This window comes from Ptychodera flava, chromosome 20, assembly GCF_041260155.1.
Source record: "Ptychodera flava strain L36383 chromosome 20, AS_Pfla_20210202, whole genome shotgun sequence".
Classification (NCBI taxonomy): domain Eukaryota; kingdom Metazoa; phylum Hemichordata; class Enteropneusta; family Ptychoderidae; genus Ptychodera; species Ptychodera flava.
In genome coordinates, this window is record NC_091947.1 from 9831915 (window position 1) to 9859095 (window position 27181).

Genomic DNA, 27181 nt, shown 5'->3' on the forward strand with positions numbered 1-27181 from the left:
TGGGCGTAACCCTCGACTAGAGAAGTTGTAAGATGGCGCTATTTTCAGGTGAGCTCTCCGGCCTAGCTCAGCTCCGAAGCGTGTGCCTAGCTCGGGATCGGTGTAACCTTTGCATTTTAACGTTGAAATTGTGATGAAGAACGACTTCTTGCCTTCAACTACTGCTCGTTATGCCTCGATGATTTGAATCATTCGTGTACTAACATAGTGATCGGGAGCAAAGTCCCGTAGACGAACGGTATGACTTCGTAACCTCCTCTTTTGGGGAAAGTCGAGCACAACAGTCTAGAGTGTATACACCTTACACGCGCTTACATCTGTAAAGTGTAAGTTCTGTACAGTGTACTGTAGCAACAGCACGTTCAACAATATGCACAGCGCTTTCCGACAGTTAGAAGAAAAACATCTCTCTGCAGAGGTGGTGAAAATGCTGTGGTCGCCACGCATGGATCTGATAGCTCTGGCAAACATCCATGGAGAGGTAACAATTTGTTTCTCAGTATTGCTTCACCATCCATGCCTATAATTTACTATGATACAGTATACAAACACAGTCCCTCCATATACTAGGTATTGCCATTAGTCTAGTGGGCTGGGATATTTACATGGTGTGGGAGTGGAATAGACTCATAGCTGTCATTACTATTTCAAGGTAAATATGGAGGTTTTGTTAACACTGGTAATGGCTAATAATCTCATTTGATCAATGTATCAAAGGGTATGCCAATTTGTCTTTGACAGTGAATAGTGTAACATTGTTCAACTAGTTCTGACTAGCCAATATGTTCATAACAGATTTTGATAATTATCTGCAATCAACAGTGAAATCTAGCTGTCAGTGGCTGTTATGCTGAAAATTGGATCGTTAATAGATTTCCGTGATTGAACATCCTCAACATTTATCAAGCGAAATTTCTCCTCAAACATACTTTTACTTACCAACTTATAAAAGAACTCTAACCGAGAAGTTTTTTCAACTATTTGTCACATGTACAGGTGTTACTGCACAGACTATCATGGCAGAGAGTATGGGTATTACCCGTGACAACAAATGAAACCAGCAAGAAAGTGACTGCATTGGCCTGGAGGCCAGATGGGAAAGGTAAGGGCAATTTTTCATTTGCCCTGCCAGTATACAGACAAAATCATTTCCTGGAAGAAAAGAACAAAAACATACTATATGGGATTTACAGCAGTTGTGTAAATGGACAAGTTTTCCAAATTTTTCAATTTAATTTGTTTGTCATCTTATTCCCGATTTCATTTTGTAGCCCAGTAAAGAGGAAACAAACTAAACGGCCAGTAGTGGTAACTATTGACAATTTTTTAAACTGTGTTCTGTTTTTTTATCAGCCATGTTCCTAATGTTCTACTCCCCAAAGCATGTTGAGATACACATTGTTGAGCTTGTCAACTCCGTTGGTACATACATAGATTGCATTGTTATTGTTGACAAGTTGATTCTGGTCTGGACTGGAATTCAAATGTAAACAATATTACTCCGCATTGTACATGAAAAGGTGATGTGTGTTTGACAAGCTAAACAGCAGATGTTTCAAAATGCTTTTGAGTTACACAAGAACTGGCAATTTACATATAAAACAAAAGTAGTGAAAAAAAGCATCAAAAGTTACTGTTACTGGCTCTTTAAATGCAATTTTTTTTGCAGTCCAGTTTGGCTGTTTTAAATAGTTCCTATACATATTCAATGGTCAAGTAGACCAGTAACATAAAACACTCAGATTTTTTACCACTCTCACAACTTGGTTTACATCAAAGCTTAAAGAAATTAGATTTGCTATATTCGCTATCATGAATAACATATTCTAATATTTTGGCTGGTTGTTTTCCCATTAAAAATGTTCTCATCCTTGGAGGGGGATGCGTCTTTTGTGAACTTCTTCCATTCCATAGCCACCTATCGTCAACAGATTTCCACCTGTCTGAAATTACTTCCAGCTTTGGCAGTTGGATATGGAAGTGGACAGCTACTCATCTGTGATGTAGAAAATGCAGAAGTTCTACACACGTCATCATTGAATACAGCCATTTCTTGCATGCAGTGGACAGACGTATCTGAGAAGTTGCTGGGTGAGTCTGTCCGGTTAGACTTTGAAGACTCTGCTAGCACTTATCTACCAAGATTTCCTGCTCCTTCAAAAAGGTAAATAGCACTCTTGAAAGTCTGAGAGAATAAGTTCAATGAAATATGTCCTGTACTCTTAAGATTAAAATTTCTTCAATATATGACAGAAATTAGTCAGTACCTTCTAAGCAGTTGAGATAGCTTTTAATGTTCAAACAAACATTTCTCATTCACTATGCTCTCACTTGATGAATTTAGCATGTTTTCTTGGAAGGTATTTCTTGCAAGGTCCCTGGTATACTGTTATATATGCCTGTTTGAAGAATGCTTCAATGCTATGAAGAATATCTAGTGAAGAAGTTTTATGGCCACAAAATCATGTCACTTTTTTCAGTTACAGTGCATTGTCAAAGATTTACAAAGAAGATAACGCTGAAGATGCTAAGAAACTTGACGGCCAAGAAAGGTGAGCAGACCGCCCCCAAGTTACAATGTTGATATTCCTGTTCCTGTGTACCTTTGACAAAAGTTGACTGAAAAATTGATTGAAGTATAGTGGACGTGAAATTATTTCTTGACTTTTCTTTTCACACCAGTATTAAACTGTAATTTAACTTTGGTAATTGGTTTTATAACATCCAAAGTGTGAAAACCAAGAATATTGAGTACTTCCTGTAGCTGCAAATACATCTTGAACATTTGCATTTGTAAGGAACAGAAGCAGACATTTTTTTTCTTTAATCCATCTGTAAGTCTGATATAAAATATGTAATATTTTAATCTCCATCTTTCCCGCAGACTCAATATCCTAGTTGTCGGCTGTGATGGTAGCAATGTTCATTTATTAGCATTTGGTATTTGTCCCATTGTTGTCATTGATTTGTCAAAGATTACGGACACACAGGTAAGTAGCTAAAGATTCATTACATCCAAAGACTGACATATTTCTTAAAAATCTTATAAATGCTTAAATAAATTTGCAGTATCTAAATTAAATTAGTGAAATTGCTTCACACAATGGAAATTTTCGTAGTTTGAGATATTCCTTCCAAATGTCAGATTCTGTCTTGTCATTAAAATTATTTGAATATGGTGAAGGCTACATTTGTGGATCTTGGATGAGAATGAGATACAAATGAACCCATAGCGGTGATGTACTCATTCTTCTCTCTCAATGGCAGGTGTCCCGTGTTGTTGGAGCATCTCTGAGCCGAGATCTGAAGTCACTTCACATGGTTGTAGAACAGGCAGCTGAGATGCCAGCAAGTACTGGCAGTGAAAACAAATATGATGTCAACTTTATCACCGTGAGTACTGTTTTGAAAAAAAAACATTTATTGAGAGACTGTAATAAGTCCAAGGCAACAATATGGTGAAATGACTAGCAAAACAGCCAGTCATTTGACAAAACTGTCAACAAGTTTAGCGATTAACTTTGCTGATTGCACATGTAAGTGGGCATAACCATGGTTATATACTTTCCTGAAGCATTTGATAGGTGGAAGCCTTGATGATTATGGAGGCTGCAGTCAATGCGTTACATGGCTGCATCATTATTTGCACTGTTTAAACTCAGTGCTACCGTTGTTTTATACAGGCATGCCTCTCTATAATAAAAACTGAAATTACATAGCAAGCAAGCTTGTTGCAATAACAATAAACCAGTCATGGAGTGGTTGGGACTGATTAGTGTGTCTATGTGTGTGGTAAAGATTTCCAGCAAATATAATGCACTGTGTGCACTTGTATTTTAATAATAATAATAATAATAATAGTCGCGCCAGCGGCTTACTGACTACGCATGCGCATATTCATAATATACTATGCGAGTAACCGGAAGTGTACCCTACTTTCATGGGCGCCGCCATGTTTTTTTGAGTACTTGTAAATAAACAAATATGAAACGTACAAATTATAATCTTATAACATGCCATTTATAAAATATATCTTTTATAAGCCAGTAAGAGATATTATCCACCTTGTCGCAGGTACAAAAGATCGCATAAAAAATAGAAAAAGGGAGAGGAAAAACTGTCGTGCATATGAAGGGGGGGGGGCGCATACGCAAAGAATGCTGGGATTGAATTTTAGAAAAGCGCCCCTGTGTCAATAACTAGATTCAAAAATTGCCAGTTTTTAGACGGAACGCTATAGTTTTCAGCTTGCAAGTGGAAGGTGGGCAGTGAGGTTACCATTGCAATGATAATGATGGCATAATACGTCCCTTGTTTAACACAATAGGCTGTTATCATGGTAAAAATTGCCAATTTTTGTCCAACATTTTTACACAATACAGAAAATCTATACCTGCACTGCTGCAGGGTTTGACGTCGTGTACGTACGTGAACTGCTTTCATCAGAGGGAAACTGGGCATAGTTGTCATACAAACGTATATAGCAAGTAACAATTAATTCTATTTTATCATGAATCAATACAAATAACATTGCCAATCTTAACCCCTGGCGCGACACCAAGGGCTGAGCCCTATATAATATTAATCATAATCATAATAATAATAATAATCATAATATTTATTTCTTACACGCACTACACATGCGTCTCAGTGCGATTTACGCATAAAAAACCCAAACAAACACTAAAATACCAGCAACAACAAAATAAGAAAATGAAAACAAACTATCAAAATCTGTCAACACCTGTACCATTCTCATACATGACTGGAGGTGATAAAGTAAAACAAAAGACTGAGAAAAAAATGATAAAAGCAGCCAAACAAATTAAAAAGTCCCAAATAAAATACCATACGGAAGATGATCCTAAAAACTCAATCACAAATAGCACTGATTAAAAAGATGAGTTTTTAAAAGACATTTAAAACAGTCAACAGATCTGACGTTGCGAATCACAGGCGGCAGCGAATTCCACAGAGCAGGTGCACAAACAGAGAATGCTCTCTGCCCATATGCCTTATTAAAGTTTCCATGAGGTGGCACCAACCGCAAAGAGTCAGCTGATCTGAGATCTCTGATGGGGGGTATAAATTTCAAGCAAATCAATCAAATAAAGTGGTGCGAAGCGATGAATGGTTTTAAAGGCAGCTAACAAAATTTTGAATTTGATGCGAGCATCAACCGGCAGCCAGTGCAGATCAATAAGAACAGGTGTGATATGATCAAATTTCCGAGTCAACATGACGAGACAAGTCGCGGCATTTTGAAGTGATTGTACACGATCCAGCGATGAGTCTTACTAACACCATACATGAGACTATTACAGTAATCCAGCTGAGACGTAATAAATGCATTTCTTGTTCAGTGACTATCTCATGACCATGGCTGAGTACTGGTACATTGGGTTTAAAGGTATGCTTTCACCTGTTCCAATTTTGCCACAGTTAACATGGGAAGAGAAAATCTAACCAATCACAGATTTTAACCCTTTGCACCCTGACCCCCTGGTACTCTATGACCTCATCGGACATTTCTGTCCGAGCCGGGTTCAAAGGGTTAAGCGGGTGGCCGCTCTTTAAAAACAGTGCCCTCATATGGGCATTTTGAATACCAAGGAACGCCCCTTTGACCATATATGGGCATATTTAGATTACAGGTGACTGTATACCTTTAATGTGACTGGATGAATGCTGAGGATGTCATCAAGGAAATGTAACAAGTGTTTTGGCAAACAACTTCAAAATGCCAAGGCAAAGACTAGAGTACAGTTGAAGCAGACTCAGCTGCTGTATGATGTGATGTTGGGTGGCCACCAAATGTAGTACAATTGCCTCTGTCTAAAGTGTACCAAACAGCATATTCTCCGGAGTGTGTATTATTATGTGTCAGTATACAGATCAGTGCCACTACTGTGGCAAATTTTTGGAACAAGCTGTCAAACCAATTACACACAGTGTAGCAACATCTAGGGCAATTTCATCGGTCATTCTTTAATGAAATTGACTGTAATGTTGTAAGTCAATGAAAAAAATACTGATGTGTGTCTTTGGTGAATGAATATATGTTTGATCATTTTGTAGTATGGAACACCAGTGCTGGCTGACAGGCATCAAGAGATTGCTCTGTTTGCATTGAAATATGGAACCATCACTACACTGACTGAGGTGAGTTAGAAATCTTATTACAAAGGTAACTTATAGATCCTCTATTATTTTCACATGAAACCCAATCAGAAAACTGACCACTGATCAGTAGCATTGACGTTTTTCAGTAAGATCTAAAGTGTGTAAATTTTATGTATTGATTTTGTGTTTCATCTTCCTCCAGTACTTAAACAATACGTTGAAAGCTATGTCGGAAGCTTATGAAGACATTCTGCTGGAAATGGAATCCAAACTGGCAAAGTATGCTGAGGTAAGTGTAATGGCTACTGGAAATGTACATGTTTATTACACGTTTGCAATTGACACAATGTCTGTGAAAATAGATGAACACGACAATGCAGTATGGTTTACAAATGGATTGCAATCGTGTTGAGGTCAGGATCCAATATGGCTGACACTAAAGTTGATACCGTTACTCAATACTATTTGGTTTGAAAATTTTCCCCGAGTTAAGAATGGCTGGTAGGTTTGCATGCCAGGTTTCATAATCAGGATAAAATCTGTGCTCCTCCTTGGTGCTTTGAGCAACCAGGCCTTACATTTACACATTCTCCCTGTTTTCTCAATGACTGCAGTTTGATAATCATACTGATCCAACTTTTTCAGACTAAATTTACACCGGGCACAGTGAGTGATGACTTCCTGCAGTTACTGATGTGGGGGAAGTGCAGTCAAGAACTGCAGTCATTTCTCTTGCATGAACTCAGTGAGAAAGGACTTAAGAAGATGGGACTATCAGTGGAGTCTTCATACACCAACATACAAAAATTAGTTATCAAGCACGTACACAGGTATGACTGTCGTTCACCTTTCTCTTGATGTCTTAAAGGTATACAGTCGCCTGTAATCTAAATATGCCCATATATGGTCAAAGGGGTGTTCCTTGGTATTCAAAATGCCCATGTTAGGGCGCTGTTTTTAAAAGCAGCCACCCACTTAAAATCTGTGATTGTTTAGATTTTCTCTTCCATGGTAACTGTGGCAAAATTGGAGCAGGTGACAGTATACCTTTAAAATCTGCCTTAGGTCAAATTATACATTTTCAATGGCTCATGGCCAAGCCATAGCTGTAAGACCAAACCAAGACAAGCTTCAAAGTTGCAATCTCCCAATATTTTCAAAGCTATTTGGGCAGCTCTCTTACTTCAATGTATTTTGAAAACCCGATTTGTTGAGCTGTTAAGGCCAAGAAAGGGATATTAGCTGGTAAAACTTCACAAAAAAATGCATCATTAGTTTAAAAAAGGCGCAAAACAATAACTGCACGCTGGAACTTATGAAACTTATCCGCCATCCATCATTGGTTCAACCCAGTGTTTACAGTAGTGTGGTTTGATCTATGATCCATGGGTTGACAGGGTTATGCTATACAGTTTCTTATTTTATGTGTTGCAGCATTGGAAAGGCTCTGTTGTACCATCTGAGTGAAGTCAAAGGCATGTCACTCTGGTTTGAAAAGTACGCAGTCATAGGTTTGTCAACAACTCAGATTGAAGGTAAGTAAGACAGTAAACTGGTTGAAGAATACTTTGGTGAAGGTAAGACACAGGAAATTGGCGTGGCAAGAATTATTAGTGTAGAAGTTATGAATATGATCAAAAAATGTCTTGTATTAAACTGTTTTTCCATTATACAAGCCTTACCGGTGTCTGCTGTGTGCCTATTACTTTACCCTAGCTATCTGTGTATAGTATTTCAAAGAAAACAGTCTATATCTGTTAATTACCTCCCTAATCCCCTTCATTAATTTGTTCTGCCGATCACTGACGTGGGGGTGGGGGGTGGGGGTTATCGCCCTGACCAAATAACTCGTTAGCAGCTCATAAAGTAGTAGACGTCTACTACCTTATGAGCTGCTAACGAGGTATTTCGTCAGGGCGATAAGGTTCCCCCCCCCCCCCCCCACACACACGTCAGTGATCGGCAGAAAAAATCAATGAAGGGGATTAGGGAGGGTAATTAACAGATATGGACTGTTTTCTTTGAAATTCTATACACAGATAGCTAGGGTAAAGTAAAGGCACACACAAGACACAGGTAAGGCTTGTATGATGAAAAATAGTTTAATACAAGACATTTATTGATCATATTCATAACTTCTACACTAATAATTCTTGCCACACCCTGTGGTAAGACACAGGAAATTGCTGTGGTGAATGTCTATTTGTGCTTCAGCTGTGCTGTATTACTGTTTATTCATTGAACTTGTTGCAATGCAGACAAAGGGCAAAACACAATGTATTAATTCAACTACTTGTATGTTGTGGTTAATATTCTTGGATTGAACCCGGCTTGAACAAAGAATCAATCAGTGAGACCACTCATTCAGTTTACTTCCCTTCGTATGGGTAAATATTTAATGTTAGCAGGTAAATTTTTTGCATCAGCAAAAAAGTTACTTCAGAAAGTTAGTCATTGCATTTTTGATTTGTAATATTATTGCAAAATTGCTTTACACAGCTTCTGAATGAATGCAAATTCTTGTTTTTTTGTTAAAAAGTATCACTTGACAGAAATGTCTTAATTACTTTCTAGGTGCCATGACTGCAGTGGGTTCCTTTATCCTAAAAGCCAATGAATTACTACAGTAAGTTTCCATGGTTAGAATTCAATGTAAGGTACTTCATGCCTCCAAATTGAAAGACATTAACTTTTGCTTGGACTTTCCTCAAGCAAACTTTAAAGCATTCTCTTTCAAATCAAGAATAAAATTTGTGGGGTCACTGTGCAAATTTTGGTACTAGAGAAACAAGTTAACCAATATTTACCGATATTTGAAATTCAAAATGGCTGCCATCCAAGTGTTATCTCTGTGGGGAAAATAAACTCCTTATTTTTACAAAACTAAGCTGGTGAAAACTATATTTACTCCATGAACTTAAAATAAGCCCCCACAAGTGGTAGGTCAAAAGAATATTTTGCGAAAGTTTGAGAGTCCGAATCTCTTTCCCTGAGGTGCATTCTAAAAGCCCCTGCAGCTGTAACTCTTGAAATTTGTTGACCTGAAAAAGACTTTCTATTTCCTCTGGGTTTTTTTTAAATTCTACAAATATAAAAGATATAGTCTTTTACTGCTGAAAAATTGGACAAGTAAATTTAAATTTTAACCATTATTTTGATTTCCCGCTCTTTTTGAAAACTGGTAATATTACAAAGAAAACAAAGCATATGATGTCCCAGTGGAAAATATTCAGCACTATGCATTATCTTTGACTACCCTGTTGTTCCTTTGAAGATTCCAGTGCATATATGCACGATGTACAGTGTTTTTGCTTAATTTGCATGAGGGCGCCATTTTATGTTTGGGCAAATGTTTATTGTTTATCTCACTCAGTATTGCACATGCAGTCCCAGTGGACAGTTCATTATACTTGTATACACACCCCTCAGCGAGTACATTCCCACAAACTTGTTTTAGTTTGGAAGGAAGCAAAATCACAAAATTAATGCTAAAAGATACTGCTATTGGGCCTTTAAAGACATATTGATTTTGTTGAGTGAATGAAACCCCTGATGTAGTGCCTATTCATCCATGGCAGAAGTAAGCAGGTGTAGTTTACTAAAATACTGGTAACATGACATACTGTGACTGAACTTAATTGTGTTTTGAAGAGGAACAACAGCACTTGTGATTTTTTTCAGCAGAAGATAGTTTACAAAATTATGTAATGGGAAGAATTATATTACAATGCTATTCCTATATGATGTGGAATGTTGAACAGTTTATATCTAACGTCCATTAGCAAGTATATCGGTCCAACTCGCATGCTGTTTTAAATTTGTCTACAGAGATAACACTAGCATTAAAGCTACTAATATCTGAAAGTACTTAGGGAATCTGTAATCAATTATGATATTTTTCTATGCATTTTCCCATCTCAGGGTCATCGAAATAAGTCTTCAGAATTTCAAAGCATTTTTCCGATGGATTTATGTAATCATACTACGGCTGTCTGAGGAAACTATTCCGCCAGAAATCAGCAAAGTAAGTTAAAAAGAGTAAAACAAAGGCTATGCTATGTATCATAGCGATCCTAACTGTAGTGATTTACAGTGTAAGTTGATATATACCAGGTAACCTTGACTCTGCATTCTGAGGGTATGTCAGAACTGAAGACGGAACCAAATACAGCCGACTTGAACCCTTTGCTGTTTTCCAGATGTTCAACCTACTGGAAACTATACATACATACTATGAACACATTTGTGTGTATTTCAGTGTGTTTAATTTTCACAAGACAAGTCATGATATAATTTACAAGATTTGTAAGATTTGTAATTTGTAACATTGATCAAGTAATCATGGCCAATTTTTCATAAACTGAGGAGAGAGGATATTCTAGTTTGCATTCTTCAAAATTTGAAGCAGCATGAGTGTTTGTAGTGACTTTCTTTTTTGCTCTCATTTGTGTCTCTTCCCATTTTCAGATGACTCAGAAAGATGTCACCTTTGTCGCAGAATTCCTCAAAGAAAATCTTCAAAATGTAAGTTTGTGACTTAAATTCTATGGTAAGCAAAGCAGTTTTGAGACCTGGTGAAATTGTTTTTCTACATTATGAGCTCCAATAATGTTAAGGGAAATGTGCAGATTTCTGGCGAAGGTAAAGTACTTGTGTAGCTACCCAGGCTCAGCTACCTTGCACTGTGACTGTTTTTTGTCCAGACGTTGGTTAGAATTTTTCTTTTTGTGCTTCACATATTTGGTATGAGTTTGAGGGGCTCTTCGTCATTTTTCTAGAGGAAGTTCATTTTATCTTTTAAAGGGACAAGGTCGGCCATTTTTCATGAATTTTATTTTATACGAGATACTACTTATATTGTTTGACATGTTGAAAGATACTTAATGAATGGGTGACCATGCATATATTTGTCCCCAGTTTTAGACAAATTAAGTGAAACCAACTCAAGAAAGAATTAATGGTCATGACCATTTGTTCATTCTCGTGTTGGTTTCATGTGTCTTGTCTAAAACTGGGGTCAACCGGGGTCTCGTATCAAACAAAATTCATGAAAAATGGCCGACTGTGTCCCTTTAAATGCTGACAAATTTACCTGTTACAGGATAAAGAATCAATAAAGAAGGGCTCAGGATTCAGTCTGGAGAGAGTAGGTCAGTATCTTAAGAGAGAAGACTTGTCCTTCCCTCAGGAGGTTCTGGAAAATCCATGGCAACAGTTTGTGGATTCCTGTCCCAATCTCAGAGATAGTAAATTATTATTCCGTCACCATGCCAACAAGTCACTTTACCAGCTGTTCGATGCTCTGGAACAGGAAGTGAAATCTGTACTGTCGAAACCTGCAGTAAGTCAAATTGGCTTCTGTTTCCTTTGCAATTTGAAAAATTCTACATGCACTTTACATTCTCCACCTTTCAGTACACTTTTGAACTGACTTGCACACTTCCTTGTGGTATAATGATCTAAAGCTGCAGCAATATGCCAATCCACTCAAATTTTGCAAGACTTGTTGAATAGCCCGTTGTAGCAGTGTAAGTTTATGTTCAACACAAGTTCACAAGAATCAAATGCTCTTTGTATATTTTTTGTCCAGAAACTTACCAACGAAAAGCTGAATTTAAATGAGGGTGTATAGAAAACACTTGAAAATCATTTTTGACTCTTTTGGACGCACACAAACAAATTTTTTAATTTCAGTTGCAGATAAACTGCTCTCATATACATACTATGTGTGTCAAAAATCGTTCTATTACTTTACACTATTCACCTCATTTGAAGTTTGTTTTTTACATCAAACCTTCTTTGGTTGATTTCTCTGCAGACTGTGATTGGTGAGGGTCTTAAGAAGGAAGAATCATCTTATCTATTGTATCAAACAGTCTGTCACCAAGACGACAAGAAAATATTTACACCAGCCATAACCCAGTAAGTTTTCTCTTAACACTGTGTTTCAAGAAGTTACCACAAAATACTCTGTAAACACTTTCGAAGAAGAGAAAAAAACTGTTGAAAAGATGTTTTCCTTGTAAGTTGCCTCTTTCAGCTTACACCAGTTGCCTTTCAAAATAAATTTTAGGAAAAGTTAGAGATAGATTTAGCAAAGAGTATCGTATCTTGTCAAACCATTACAATTTGGAAATTTTTCACCGCTGTGTATCTATTCGTTACGTTGCCAGGCAGACAATGGAAGAGAGTGGTACACTGTACACTATTCTAACCACAGAAAAATCTCCAACAGATAAAGTGTATATGATCAGAAAATCAACGCAGAGTGACAGGTAAATGAATTAGTACTAGGAATTACTATCTAGGTCAAAGCTGTGTTTGCCATTCTTTTGTGATGTACTTCAATCAGCATGTTAGTTGCTATGAAATTTGCATATCAACAGTTTAATTACACACGTATTTTCATACCATTTGTGAAGTGCAATTTCAACATGTCCATTCAGCTATGAATGCATATTATGAAATATTAGTTATTATTTCATAAAAAAAATATCAGGGTTGTATATTAGATTTGTAATTATCCTTACTTTATTGCTTAATGCTTCACATAAAGAGCTGGTACTGGTCATTACCTGCTCATGATTGTACATCTTATTGATGTGAAAACTATATGTGTTTTCTTCAACAGTGTGGCAAGTGTGTTAGAAGTATGTTTTGGAATGCTGGGTGAATCTTCAGCCAATGACAGCACAGTTTCTTACAGGTGAGTAAGGTCATCAAAGGCATGCATGTATTGGTTCCTGCTTAAGATGAACGTTTAAGTCAAAATACTATAATGAGTAACATCCAGTGTAATTTACTGGAGTACCATAGATTATGAGTCAGCAAAACAAAGAAAAAATTTGAGGGGTCATCTATACTTAACAGATATGTTGCTACTTCTGTTGTGATATTCTCTTGTTCGTCAAAGTAACGTATGACTCATCCATGGCGGTCACATCACTCTGTTGAACATCTTGCATGCCAGTAATACAATGTATTATTTATAAGGCTAGTCATATATTGTATCCCCTCTAGTCATCAACATGGATGGTTTACCAAGCACTGATTTCATCTGACTTCTGCAAAACAATGCATTTCCAATAACATTGTCTTTTGACATACTTTAGGTCAGCCCCTACTACTGAAGTAGAGATATTTTATTATACTCTTGTAAATGAATGTTCAAAAGTCAGATAATATATAAGAACCCTGGTAATCTTGTGAAAAAAATGTACAATATTATTTGTAAAAAAGGCAGTCAGGACAAAGGATATTTGTGTTTGTGATCATACAAGATTCCACCTGTTTCTGCTGTTATCTACATGTAAATGGAATATGCAAGAAAGTTGAACAAAACTTCTTCAAATCTCTTCCTCAGATGCATGCAGCACAAAGTTCTAGATGTGCAGTTTTATGACGAGGCAACTTTATCGGTGTTACTCCATGAAGACAGCAGTGATGGTGATAATTTCTCTGTCTTGGCTCACCTGCCGGTTAGTTCGTTCACAGAGAAATCGTACCAGCCATTGGCAGGTTGTAAACCTCAGCTCCTTGGCGCCAAAGTATTGTAAGTTTTGAGCTTATCTCAAGCACACTGTCCATGGTTTTTTTATATAACACAAGTTTCAATTGTGTTTTGCAGTTACATGTATGCACTGCTGAAATATGATCACATAGATGAAATACCTAGTCATATATTTTGAAGTTGGGACAGATTTAAGACACCCTAAGTAGTAATCCAAAGATCACTTGACCCAACCAATGCACAGACACACTCTTTTAAAAGTCCAAACTGTTCTTCCATGATGCTGGAAACTCTACAGCACTAAAATTCAAGTCACAGAAAATTCTACTTCAATAGCCCTGATGCAAAAATTGTGTTACCTTGATAATAAACACATTGATCATAAACTTACTGCTTTACCATTGTTGTACATTTTACCATTGTAGATTTTTTTACTGTTTTTTCTCTGCTAAGTACCAGTAGTAATATGAGAAAAAACTCTGGATGTTGAAATGTCAAAATTAATATTTGTATAGTCCCTGAAAACCATGAACAAATTTAGCACCAGGGATCCTGATGTGAATGTCTGATGTGTCAACCATCTAAATATCAAACTATGAATCTTTTTCTTTGCATGGCTGGTTTCATTCCTTGGTCATCCAGACAAACTAATGACCTTGGCCCCAGTGTGAGTCAATACAGAAGGTTGCAGAATATGAAAGCCAGCTATTTTGCAGTCAGCGGGAATAGAAGAGTCTCTTGTGTGGTAAGATTGATTTTATCCTCATGGAGTCAAAGTCAGTAATCTTTTGATGTGTGGTTTCATTGAGCTATACAATCCAACATTAACTGACTCTCTTTATTGAGTGTATCCTTATGGTGACAATATCTACGTCAACAGATAGAGTCTTATCAGGTAAATTTCATACAGAATGTGGTAGCTTTTGAAAAAAGTTAAAAAAACTAGGTATTTTCCTACTCTGTCTACTCCACACTTGACCTGTTGACATTTTGTCTATGCTCTTCTCCATGACCTCATGGTTCTAAATTGATGCCATCATCAGAAAATTCTGGTTTACAAAATTTTCCCCCAAAATGGGCAAAAGTTGTGTGCTGTCAATACCTCAAATTGATAAATGTGTTTCATTGAGATATTCTATTGTTTAGTTTAAAAAATGGTAAGGTTGAATTTAGGAGATAAGGAATATGCATGTGAGGTTCACATTAACGATGTAGTTGTACACTGATTACATGAATTCTCTATGTAAGTACTTTTGTAATTGTATCAATAATTTAAATCTTTTCCAGATGTTTTCAAGTGGTCGCAGAGTGCGTGTCTTTGACATGGATGCAGAGGATGAAGGGGGTGGAGATGTGGATGATAACGATGATGATGATGAGGATGATAAAGATAGCAAAGATAGTGAAAACATGGACTCGTGAAAAAGTGAAATTTGCACCTACAAATATACCAGTACATTTGTGCACTTGTGTATTGGATAGTATGTTGACTGAGTTTATCATTTCACGTCCATATGGATATTTTACAGCTTTACACTGCCAAGATTGAATGAATGATGAAGAAGATGAATTAAAAGAAATTTGATTGAAAAATAGTGTATGTGTGTCTTTCGAAATCTACAAGACTAGTAGAATTGAATTTGACAGACAAGTAGAATTCAAATTCTACTTGTCTGTCAAAATTCAAGAGATTGCTCTTTAACCACTACAAAGATCTTCCTCATCAAAGCCTTCCCTAGTCATTGTTCTTGTCAAAAGGACTTTCAGTTTAACGGACACATACTTGGCTAAAGAATTATCAGCACCATTTAAGTTATGTCCTGGTATATAGAGCACATGATCTGCAATATGTGAAATGTTTTCCATCTGTAATATGATATGGTCACATTGTAGTTTTCCAGCATTTTTAGCTAGGGTAAGCTTAAACACAAGAATTCCAGCGGGACCATTGTAAATGTAAAAATTATCTGTTCCCTGTTCACTAAAAGCCAATGAGTTGCTTCTCTTCTAAATTTGTTGACATAAAAAAATCTGGCACTTTAATGGGACATTAAAAAAATTTCTGTCCATTGTAGTAAACAAAACAACCTTTTGTTGTGTTACAATAACATATATTACAAAATGAAAAGTTTTTTCACCTGTGTAATCTTGGTAGTAAAATCCTGTAAATAACACCAAAAGTTGTAACTGATGGATCTACAAGTTACTTTGACAATTGAGTTGATTGAGCTATAACTAGAGTGGAAAAAGAGATTTCAAAACAACTGTAAAGTGTGGTCTTCAGATGTGACTACATCTTGCTTGTGATGATGCAGTGCTTATGTTGAGATCAGTAACATCAATGGTAAGTAACAAAATTGTAACATTCCATCTAGACAATCTAGTTGTGCACTGATTAAATCATAGACCCTCGAGAAAAACTATGATTAAATGAATTCTCTATGTAAGACAATCTAGTCTGTAATATGATGAAGGTTGCTGTAGAATTAGAGAGTCTATGATGAACAAACTTAAAACAGTATAGAATGACTTACCGTGTACAAGATCAATAGACTTGGTTAAATCAGTGAGTGAAAGTGTATCAATCTATTGAAACAGTCTCTCAATATCTTTATTTTTGAGTTTTGGAGAGCAAGTATTACCAGTAGTAGCGTTGCTAGACGAACTCGTCTGAGTTGAGTCTGTGCAGTGTGGGCTTAACTCTGTGTGACTAGTCTATACCAGTTTAATTCTCCTCTATTGGATTCACCTGACTCAAACTGTATTCACACAAGCGAGAAAAAAGTCTATAAGAGCAATTAAAACTCTGTTCTGCAGTTATTGTTTCCAAGACATGTAGTTTTGACTTGCTCATCAACAAAAAGTTGTAGCAAAAAAAGCAAGAAAGGTTAAGCAATCTACTTACAATTTTCCTTCTTGCCTCATCACCAATGTTTAAAGACACATTCCACGAATAATATACAAAGGCTGGGGATTTTTAATTTTCCCTATAACAGCTCAAGGCTTCCCTAAAAACAAGAGGAGTGTAGATTAAACTTGATTGAGGGCGCTGTCAACTCGGACGAACAGACTATCAGCTGTTTCAAACGTTGTGGCGGAAACGTTGTGTTTCTGCTTCTCTACCTGTCAGAATTGATCGATTAAGCAACTCCTTCGTGAGAATAAGGTAAGTACCGATGAAATGATAATGCAAGTAAAACGGGAGTAAAATTAGTCAAACATTTCACCGATTTATAATTAGGCTTCTATGCGTGTGTGATCGAAGTTACAGATTCCTCATCAGAAAGTGTGATGAATGTGGTTTGTACATTGCTGTGATCATGGGCTACCTCCATGCTGTGATGGAGTAGCCTAGAAAACGGAGTGTTTTGACATAGGAGATCATTTGCCTTCGCCAGTGTGCAGTGTGCAGTGTGGCTAAAGCAAAAAGGACTCCGAGGCCAAAACAACCCGTTTAGAGTGTAGACTACTGTTTGAGGGACTTTGTAAACCCCATTTAACCATGGTCTTGAGAGTGACTGTGACCTTTAATTGTACTTCCTCTATGTCCAATTTAGTGCCACTATGTCTGACAACAAAGACCCGATTCCACCTAGCAAGCAAGGCAAAATCCGTGAGATTGGAAGCCAAGCTGTGTGGTCTCTTTCATCCTGTAAGCCAGGCTTTGGTGTGGATCAACTGAGAGATGGGTCATTAGGTATGTATCATTGGTAGTTTAATTTGCTACATACATAACTGTTACATTTTATGGCATTTAGATTGTCATTTGTGGTACCCTGCACCATAGACCCTATAAAAAACTATGCTTGCACCAGGATTGCTCCCAGTGCTTGTTGGTATCATGAACAATCCATGATTATGAACTATTATGAAGAAACCATATATGGAAAGAGAAGTGTTGACTTGAGACAAATCATGTGAGGAGTTCCAGTTTTTACCATTCCTTGACCCTATAGCTAACCAGCTCAATATAAATTAGACAGGCTGTTCCAGTTGAAACAGTTAAGATGGTGTACTGTTATGTAGGTCATTTCCCCCCACACTCATCATGACCTGAGTTCAATTAGTCTAGAACATTCTCAAGGTCACTGCCCTTAATGACCTCACAACCTTGAATTCAATAGTCATGTTTGGAATGTTCTGGAAAGTTGATTAGTTGTGTAAGAGAGATAATTTTAGAACAGTAATTAGCATGTCAATAAAAGTTCTAGATTGTTCTTATATGCCTTTATAAAAGGGACGTGCTCAGCTTCCAGTCAGACTTTTGGGATCGTGTCTCTTGTGTGTTACTAAACTCCAGCAGTAGTCATTCTCAAGACTTTTCAAGACCTTCACTGTCAACGCTGGATTTATACTGTGGACTTTGTGCAACTACAAGCCTGCAAGCCGAAGGACTGTTCATTCATCCGACTGACTGTTACAACTCTGAGACTGGAGCTTTGCCGTCCCAGCTGAGATAAGTAGTCTGTACACTTTTAAAGCTTGTACTCTATCCCTGACTTAGCAATTAGTTTTATTTTCGTAATAAATTTTGTTTAAACGTTAACTGCTGAGTTCACCCTTTTGTTCGTTTTCTCTGCACGTAACAAATTGGGGGCTTGTCCGGGATACGAATATTTTGAGCCGTTTGACAACATTTTGCCTACCTTTTCAAAACTACTTTACACTGTGAACTCAGCGAAATTTAATCATGGCGGAATTTAAACCAGAGGAAATGGATGACCTTGATCAGGACACATTTAATTCCCTCAGAAAAGACAACCTCATAGCACTGGCCAATTTCCTTAAAGTAGATGTCAAAAGATCTATGCGCAAGCGGGAAATACAGTTCAAGATTGCAAAACATTTAGTTAATTTAGGCCATTTTGAGGAGTCTGCCTTAAAAGATTATGAGCCTGAGTCCTCCTTCGAACTCAAAAAATTAGAATTAGAAATACAGGCAGATTTGGAGCTTAAGAAATTGGAATTAGAAAAGGAAATGAAAGAAAAAGAATTGCAAATGGAAGAAAGACAGAAAGAAAAAGAAAGGCAGGAAAGATTAGAAATGGAAGAAAGACAGAGAGAAAAAGAATTGCGATTAGAAGAACAGCGATTACAGGTAGAAATAAAACGTTAGAGCTTGGACAGTCAGGAAAATTCTTCCCTTCAGACAAGTTTGACATCACTAAGCATTTCAGGTTAGTTCCCCTTTCCAAGAAAAGGATGTTGACAAATATTTTCTCCATTTTGAGAAAATTGCTCAGAGTCTGAATTGGCCTAAGGAGTCCTGGTCTATGCTTTTGCAGAGTGCTTTGGTGGGTAAAGCCAGAGAAATTTACATTCAGTTGTCAGTAGAGCAGGCTTCAGATTATGATTCTGTGAAGGAATTAATTCTCAAGGGTTATGAGTTGGTGCCTGAAGCGTTACCGTCAGAAATTTAGGGATGTGAGAAGGTGAAAGGAGATCAAACTTATGTTGAATTTGCTCGAACAAAAGAACAACTGTTTGATCGTTGGTGTTCTTCTGAAAAGGTCAGTCAGAATTATGACAAATTACGACAACTTGTTTTGATTGAGGAATTTAAAAGGTGCATCCGGAGTGACATCAAGACGTTTATCAATGAACAAAAGGCAGATACATTGGAGGTTGCTGCACGTTTGGCCGATGATTATTCATTGACCCACAAATCTTCATTTCTCAGCAAACCATCCCAGTCCTTTTCATACAGAAACAATGCAGGTAAATTTAACTCGTCCTTTTCATCCAAGAATTTTCAAAGGAGAGTAGGAAATCAAATGACAACAGTTCAAAATCAAGTAACACTTCCACATCATCAAATCCCAAGTCTCAATCTCCTTCTGACAAACAGTTCTGTACACTTTCTTGTAATTATTGCAAGAAAGACGGCCATTTAATGTCAGAGTGTTTCAAATTGAAAAGAAAACGTGAAGGTCAAAGTGGTCAAGTGGATCTAAGCCAACCGGCTTTATTTCTTCATCAACTCAATTAGAGTCTAATAATGTGTGCAACACATTTTCTGAGGTTAAACCCCTCTTATCCCCAATTAATGAGGTCAAGGTCAATTCTTCTCAAGATAGCATTATGGGTATTTTCGAACCATTTATTCATGATGGTTTTATATCACTTTCTAGTGATTTTTCTTCCGCTACCCCTGTCAAAATTTTAAGAGATACCGGGGCTTCCCAGTCTCTTTTGTTGGCAGATACCCTGCCGTTTTCTGAAAAGTCATTTTCAGGTTCTAAAGTTCTATTAAGGGGGTAGATTGTAATGACTACATTCCGTTCCTCTCCATAATGTCTATTTGTCTTCGGACTTTGTTTCTGGACCTGTGGCTTTAGGTGTTAGGCCTTTTTTGCCTTTTGAAGGGATTCACCTTCTTCTTGGAAACGACCTTGCTGGGGACAAGGTCATTACTATCCACTTGTGACTGATAATCCTAGTTTAGATCAGGATCCAGAGCCAATTGAACAAGAGATACCCGATTTATTTCCTTCATGTGCCATTACTCGAGCCATGTCAAAGAAAACTTCCGAGAATCAAAATACTCTCAAAAATAATGTCACAGATGTTGACTTAAATGACACCTTTCTCAGTCAGGTGTTTGACACGGATCATTCCGTTATCCCTCGTGGATTTGAAACTTCCAGTAAAACTTCTGCTGACCAAAGTCAGACATTTTCTAGATCAAATCTCATTGCAGAACAACACAAAGACCCAGATATTTTGTCTTTGTTTGACAGGGTAGATGATGAAGATAAAACTTCAGATAGCTCTGTTTCCTATTATACAAAATCTGGTATTCTCATGCGTAAATGGAGACCTCCAGATGTTTTGGTTGATGACGATTGGGCTATAAAACATCAAATTGTTGTTCAAAAGCCCTATCGTGCTGAAATATTACGCCTGGCCCATGAAACGCCCTGGGCTGGTCATTAGGAGTCAGGAAAACATATCATCAAATTCTCAGTCACTTTTATCGGCCTAATCTCAGGCAGGATGTAGCACATTTCTGTAAAGCTTGTCACACATGTCAAATGGTAGGAAAGCCATATCAGACGATTCCAAAGGCCCCTTTACAGCCAATGCCTGCATTTCAAGAACCATTTAGTAGGATTCTAATAGACTGTGTTGGGCCCCTACCAAAAACAAGATCAGGAAATGAGTACATGTTGACAATTATGTGTACATCAACTCGGTTCCCAGAAGCCATACCACTGAGAAACATAAAGACAAAGACTATAGTGAAAGCTTTAGTCAAATTTTTCACTTTATTTGGCCTCCCTAAATGTGTCCAGTCCGATCAAGGCTCCAACTTTATGTCTGGAATTTTTCAACAAGTAATGGATCAGCTAGGCATTAAACAGTATAGGTCATCCGCCTATCATCCAGAAAGTCAGGTGCTCTTGAGCGATTTCATCAAACTTTGAAAACATGATTAGGACCTACTGTTTTGACACAGAGAAACAGTGGGATGAAGGAATTCATTTTTCTGCTCTTTGCTGTTAGAGAGTCAATTCAAGAGTCTCTTGGTTTTAGCCCATTTGAGCTTGTATTTGGACATACAGTCCGTGGCCCACTTAAGCTCGTTAAAGAGAAATTCCTATCAGACGATGATGATTGTCTGAATATTTTGCAATATGTGTCAGATTTTCGTACGAAACTCTCTAAAGCATGTGAATTAGCCAGTGAAAATCTTGAGTCATCTCAGCAGTCAATGAAAACCAAATATGATAAAAGCACCTCAAAACGGAAGTTTGAACCAGGTCAAAAGTTCTTGTTCTACTTCCAATTCCTGGCAAACCACTCCATGCTCGTTACTTGGGCCATACCTAATTGATAAGAAATTGAGTGATTTAAATTACATCATAATAACACCTGACAGGCGAAAACAAAAACAGCTATGTCACATAAATATGCTTAAGCCATATTTGGATAGGGATAATCCTACTATAACTCAGCCTGTCAGTGCAGTCAGTTCAAACCATTATGAAGATAGTGATACTGAAACTGACTTGAGTGAAAATACTCTAAACTCAAAGCTGGGCTCGGTCAAGCTTCAGAACTCAGAAATCCTGGAGAAGCTGGAGTCTACAAAGTTGGCACACCTCCAGCCAGAACAACAACAACAGGTGAAAGAACTGCTCCACGAATATAAACACCTGTTTCAAGATGTTCCAACGAGGACAAACGTCATCTATCACGACGTTGATGTTGGGACAGTAAGCCTGTAAAACAACATCCATACAGACTGAATCCAACAAAAGCAAAATATCTCCAGGAAGAAGTCAAATACCTGCTGGACAATGACTTTATTGAACCCAGTAAAAGTAACTGGAGTTCGCCGTGCATACTTGTTCCCAAATCAGATCACAGTTATCGTATGTGCACGGACTTTAGGAAGGTCAACACTTTAACAAAGACAGACACTTTCCCAATCCCGAGGATTGATGACTGCATCGACCGAGTGGGAAAAGCCAAGTATGTGACGAAATTTGACCTACTGAAGGGATTTTGGCAAGTCCCTCTGACGGCTCGTGCTCGTGAAATATCCGCCTTTGTTACACCAGACGGATTGTTCCAGTACAAGGTGATGCCATTCGGAATGAAGAACTCTCCGGCAACGTTCCAACGGATGATCAACGACGTCATATCCGGGCTAGACGGGTGTGCAGCCTACGTTGACGACGTCGTCCTGTATAGTGACACCTGGGAGGAACACATCAAGCTCATGCGGAAGTTCTTGAGAGACTGAGCAAAGCAATGTTGACTGTCAACCTTGCCAAATCTGAGTTTGGTTGGGCGAGGGTAACTTACCTCGGACATACTGTAGGACAGGGTGAGGTAAAACTGTTGATGCTAAATCAGTGCCATTTCAAGTTTTCCCATACCAAACTGCAAACGACAACTGATGCGCTTTCTCGGTATGGCTGGTTACTACAGAAAATTCTGTCCAAATTTCTCCACAATTACTGAGCCTTTGACTAACTTACTTAAAAAGAAAGTAAAGTTTGTTTGGTCAGAGCAATGCCAACAGGCATTTGATACACTTAAAGCCATACTGCAAAGTGCCCCAGTGTTGTCTGCACCAGATTTCACTTTGCCATTCAAATTAGCTGTAGATGCTAGTGATACGGCTGCTGGTGCTGTTTTATTGCAAGAGGATAGTCATGGTATAGATCATCCTGTTTGCTATTTTTCACGCAAATTTAACAAATCCCAGAGAAACTACTCTACAATTGAAAAAGAGTGTTTATCTTTGATATTAGCTTTACAGCATTTTGAAGTTTATGTTACTTCTTCAAATCAGCCAATAGTGGTTTATATTGATCACAACCCTCTTGTTTTTCTGCAGAAATTTAAAGGCAAAAATCAGAGATTGCTAAGATGGAGTTTAATGTTACAGGAGTTTAATCTTGACATTAGACATATCAAAGGCAGAGACAATTTAATTGCAGACTGTCTCTCTCGTATTTAGAGTTTATTGTTGTTCACTTTCAAGAAGTTTTACTTTAGAGTAAGAAAAAAAATTGAGTACTTGAATCTTTTTCAAGATTACATTTGCAAAAGAAAGATTTTTCTTTGAAAAATTTTCTTTTTTTTTGAAGAGGGGGTGTGTTATGTAGGTCATTTCCCCCACACTCATCATGACCTGAGTTCAATTAGTCTAGAACATTCTCAAGGTCACTGCCCTTAATGACCTCACAACCTTGAATTCAATTAGTCATGTTTGGAATGTTCTGGAAAGTTGATTAGTTGTGTAAGGGAGATAATTTTGAACAGTAATTAGCATGTCAATAAAAGTTCTAGATTGTTCTTATATGCCTTTATAAAAGGGACGTGCACAGCTTCCAGTCAGACTTTTGGGATCGTGTCTCTTGTGTGTTACTAAACTCCAGCAGTAGTCATTCTCAAGACTTTTCAAGACCTTCACTGTCAACGCTGGATTTATACTGTGGACTTTGTGCACTTCAAGCCTGCAAGCCAAGGACTGTTCATTCATCCGACTGACTGTTACAACTCTGAGACTGGAGCTTTGCCGTCCCAGCTGAGATAAGTAGTCTGTACAATTTTAAAGCTTGTACTCTATCCCTGACTTAGCAATTAGTTTTATTTTCGTAATAAATTTTGTTTAAACGTTAACTGCTGAGTTCACCCTTTTGTTCGTTTTCTCTGCACGTAACAGTACTTGCTAAGATGATATGTAATGGCTACAAAAGACCATGTGGTTATTTTCATACAATGTCTTCAGTCGATCCCATTAAATTTTTTTTGGAAATTGAACCGTACATGTATGTAACTTCTGGATACAGCAGTAGTGCCAGTACTAGGGTTATTCTGCAGATAATATTTTGCCATGTGGTGCAATTTTTCGAACACGCTGCAAGTTTCAGCAGTATTCAGAACTAATAGTGATACCAGCGACTGAACATCATGTATCCACTTGCCATCACCATCATATCAGCTCGACAGATTACGTATATTCGTCAGACAGATAAGCCACGTTAAGCACTCCATTAGATGAAGTCAATCTCTCACAAGGCCCTTTACTATGTTTTCAGAAACTTACTGGCAGTCTGATGGCACCCAGCCACACCTAGTCAACATTCAGTTCCGCCGAAAAACCACCGTGGACAGAATCTGCATCTATGCTGACTACAAATCAGATGAAAGCTACACTCCAAACAAGATCTCCGTCCGCGTCGGCAACCACTTCCATGACTTGCAAGAAATTGAAGTGCTTGAGCTGACTGAACCCAGTGGATGGGTCACCATCTCACTAGAAGACTCTGACCGGAAACCTGTGAGGACGTTCATGATACAGATAGCTGTTCTGTCAAATCATCAGAATGGAAGAGATACTCACATGAGACAGATCAAAGTTTACTCACCAGTGCAAGAGAATTCCATTGCAAAGCTGCCAGTATTCAACAGTGTTGAACTTTCAATGCATAGCACTATAAGATAGAGACTACTGGTAAATTGTTTGGTTTCTCGATGAAGGCAAGGCTCTTAGATTTCATTGGGTACATTTGAAGAACTCCCATGGAGCGATGTGTCCTGCAAGCTAGTGGAGACAGCTATGTTGTACCTGTGTTTGTGCTCAAACTTAGAAAAATGTAATATAATGGACTGACAGATCTGAACATTAAAAGGAAGGGGTTTGCTGGAACTGTGCAATTCTCTATTTCACAAACCATGTATTTTACACATGATATATAGATAAATCTCATTATCATATACTTACATTCATGTGCCTGTGCAAAGCTATGGGAGAAGGTGCCCTCAGATCTGTGCATGTTTTTTACGTATCACACCCTGGCCCGGTGCCCAAATATGGGCAATGCGTGCATTTCTGACTATCTCGATTCTGGTTACTACGCACGTTGCTATCCGCAAACGTTCCATTCGTACACAAAGCCAGCGCGAGATTTGGAAAACGTCTGCTCGCTCAGATCGTAGTTGCGCAAGGCGACAGTGGTGCCGCGCCGGTAACATTGGCTTTTATTTCTAAATTCTAGTGAAATCCAGTGTATACTAAGTGCGTGCCTGTTCAGTATAAATTACAAGAAACTGTCATCACGCTTTTTGTCCTTCTTACCTTCGATTTCAGCCTTGATCGCTGTTGGTCACGTAATAGTACGGATGTTGCTTTGCGCGTTTCTGGAATTCTGCAGGTAAACAAATGACGTCATTATGTATGTCAATCCGCCACGGAAGAGGCCATCGTTTTATGAAAAACTGAAACAAATGGCAATGAATTTTTGATATCGCATGCATTTTATGCCCTAAACAATGTTGAATTTATGTAAACTACATATTTATCATTCCATAAGGTATATGATAAAACCTTTACGGCCCTGATACGGCTTTTGCGGCCTTGGTGTATGGCGTACAGGCCCTCGCACACTCGGGCCCTTCCGCCGTACAACCTCGGGTCGCAAAAGCCGAATCAGGGCCGTACAATGATTTGACATACCTGCAAGGTTTTAATTTTACAATATACATTATGACAAACTTGTTTTAACTTTCATCAATTGTACAGTGTACCTTTGATACTGTGTTTACAATGTTCATATGGGTCCCAAATGCCTTTAGCGCAGCACCAACAAACACCCCCCTCCCCTTAACCTTCTACAATTTCAGTCACTCACTCGGTATGGTTTTGACTTTTTGAGTGTGCTTTTCCAGCACCACTGCCATCTTGTTGATATTGTATTGAGTATGAGAACAATGATACCCAGTGTTGTAGTTTGAATATTATTGTAACAACGATGCTCTGAGATTATGATCACAACAATGACACTCTGTGAACTTGAACACTGAGCAGCAGAGGTAGAGTCATTGATAGTTATCAAACTGCAGAACTGCTTTCATAATCCATGTTTTTCCGCAGTGCAACCTGTTACCATGGAGGATAAAGGCATGTTTCCCTTATTTATTTACATGTATACCAGCATATTGTCAGGTACGTACGTGTCTATTATGTATAAATAAATGAATAGACTGACAAATAGACTGACTGGATTTGTCGAAATTGTTTTGCTGAAAATTTTGTGAATGTGTTCTTGGGCAATTTTTAGGCTCCCATAGCCATCATGTATATAGGCAAATGGAGCTATCTTATAGGCTAGGGAAATGTCTGTATGTCTGTATGTCTGTATGTCTGTCCGTCAACATCAAAAACTCCAAAACCCGCTGTACATTTCATCTTGATATTTGGTGTGTACATGGATGATGGGCTGTAGATGAGATTTTGTTCAAATGAAGTTGTCATTGCCAAAAATATGCAAATTAAGTGAAAAAATGTAAAAACAGTCAAAATTGAAAAAAACTCAATAACCACTGAGCAGATTACATGAAAAATTAGCATGTAAGTACTTTGGGCTGACATGAAATGATTGTGCACATCTTGGGTCAGTATCTTGGACTTGCTATTTTTCATGAATTTTTTTGTAATTTTCTCCCATTTTTGGTCAAAAAATCTTTTCTCTGAAACCACAAGTCCGATTGATTTAAAACTTGGTATGGAAGTGCATAGGAGTGACCTTTCCCAAATTTGGGCAAATCGTGGTGAAATTTGCATATTTTTAGTTTACACGTCCATAGACTCCCATGTATAAGGCAGATCTCCATAGACTCCCATGTATAAGGCCACCAAAAATAAAAATTTAGTTTCTCATCGTATTCATATTGCAAAAAGGATGCAGTGACACAATTTTTAGTCCCCACGGATGAAGTCCAGTGGGCTAGTAGATTGGGTCATGTCCGTCTGTTTGTCCATCCGTGAGTCCATCCATTCACACAGATATCTCGGATTTTGACAAAATGTCATGTGACCTTGATGACCTTTGATCTCAAATATACATATTTGTCCATAACTCAGTAACCACAAGTGCTACCACCCTTCATATATGGTATGATGGGACACCTTATGACGCCACATATTGTACCTCATTAATTATGCACATATCTAATTTTGAGCGAGCCAATAGAGCTAGAGGTCTGATTTTTGGTATATAGGGATAACTTAGCAAACAATTTTTTTGA

General features: G+C 37.8%; 2 protein-coding genes across 3 annotated transcripts; both read left to right on the plus strand.

Annotated features, from left to right (window-relative positions):
• Nucleotides 1-20: 20 nt before the first annotated feature.
• LOC139119983 (anaphase-promoting complex subunit 4-like) lies at nt 21-15809 on the plus strand. Of its 2 annotated transcripts, none has more exons than XM_070683955.1 (20): nt 21-481; nt 997-1102; nt 1960-2164; nt 2481-2552; nt 2885-2990; nt 3268-3393; nt 6079-6162; nt 6326-6412; nt 6769-6953; nt 7558-7658; nt 8698-8749; nt 10045-10147; nt 10591-10647; nt 11225-11464; nt 11942-12045; nt 12297-12398; nt 12755-12829; nt 13487-13675; nt 14276-14378; nt 14921-15809. In XM_070683955.1, exons 1-20 carry the CDS (start codon nt 371-373, stop codon nt 15053-15055), a joined length of 2343 nt encoding a protein of 780 aa, XP_070540056.1. In that variant the 5' UTR covers nt 21-370; the 3' UTR covers nt 15056-15809. The 2 variants fall into 2 exon arrangements, with proteins under 2 accessions (XP_070540056.1, XP_070540057.1); XM_070683956.1 differs by having other exon boundaries at nt 23-481; nt 2487-2552; nt 14921-15803.
• Nucleotides 15810-16665: 856 nt separating this feature from the next.
• Nucleotides 16666-26144, plus strand: LOC139119985 (anaphase-promoting complex subunit 10-like). The gene is made up of 3 exons (XM_070683960.1): nt 16666-16799; nt 17191-17330; nt 24193-26144. Exons 2-3 carry the CDS (start codon nt 17198-17200, stop codon nt 24597-24599), a joined length of 540 nt encoding a protein of 179 aa, XP_070540061.1. The 5' UTR covers nt 16666-16799; nt 17191-17197; the 3' UTR covers nt 24600-26144.
• Nucleotides 26145-27181: the final 1037 nt, after the last annotated feature.

Bases quoted from the DNA above. Each gene is read 5' to 3' on its own strand.
- LOC139119983 (XM_070683955.1), top strand. From the start codon at position 371: ATGCACAGCGCTTTCCGACAGTTAGAAGAAAAACATCTCTCTGCAGAG. The intron at 6,163-6,325 runs GTGAGTTAGAAA...ATCTTCCTCCAG, and splicing joins CCATCACTACACTGACTGAG to TACTTAAACAATACGTTGAA. The intron at 8,750-10,044 runs GTAAGTTTCCAT...TTCCCATCTCAG, and splicing joins AAAGCCAATGAATTACTACA to GGTCATCGAAATAAGTCTTC.
- LOC139119985 (XM_070683960.1), top strand. From the start codon at position 17,198: ATGTCTGACAACAAAGACCCGATTCCACCTAGCAAGCAAGGCAAAATC. The intron at 17,331-24,192 runs GTATGTATCATT...CTATGTTTTCAG, and splicing joins ACTGAGAGATGGGTCATTAG to AAACTTACTGGCAGTCTGAT.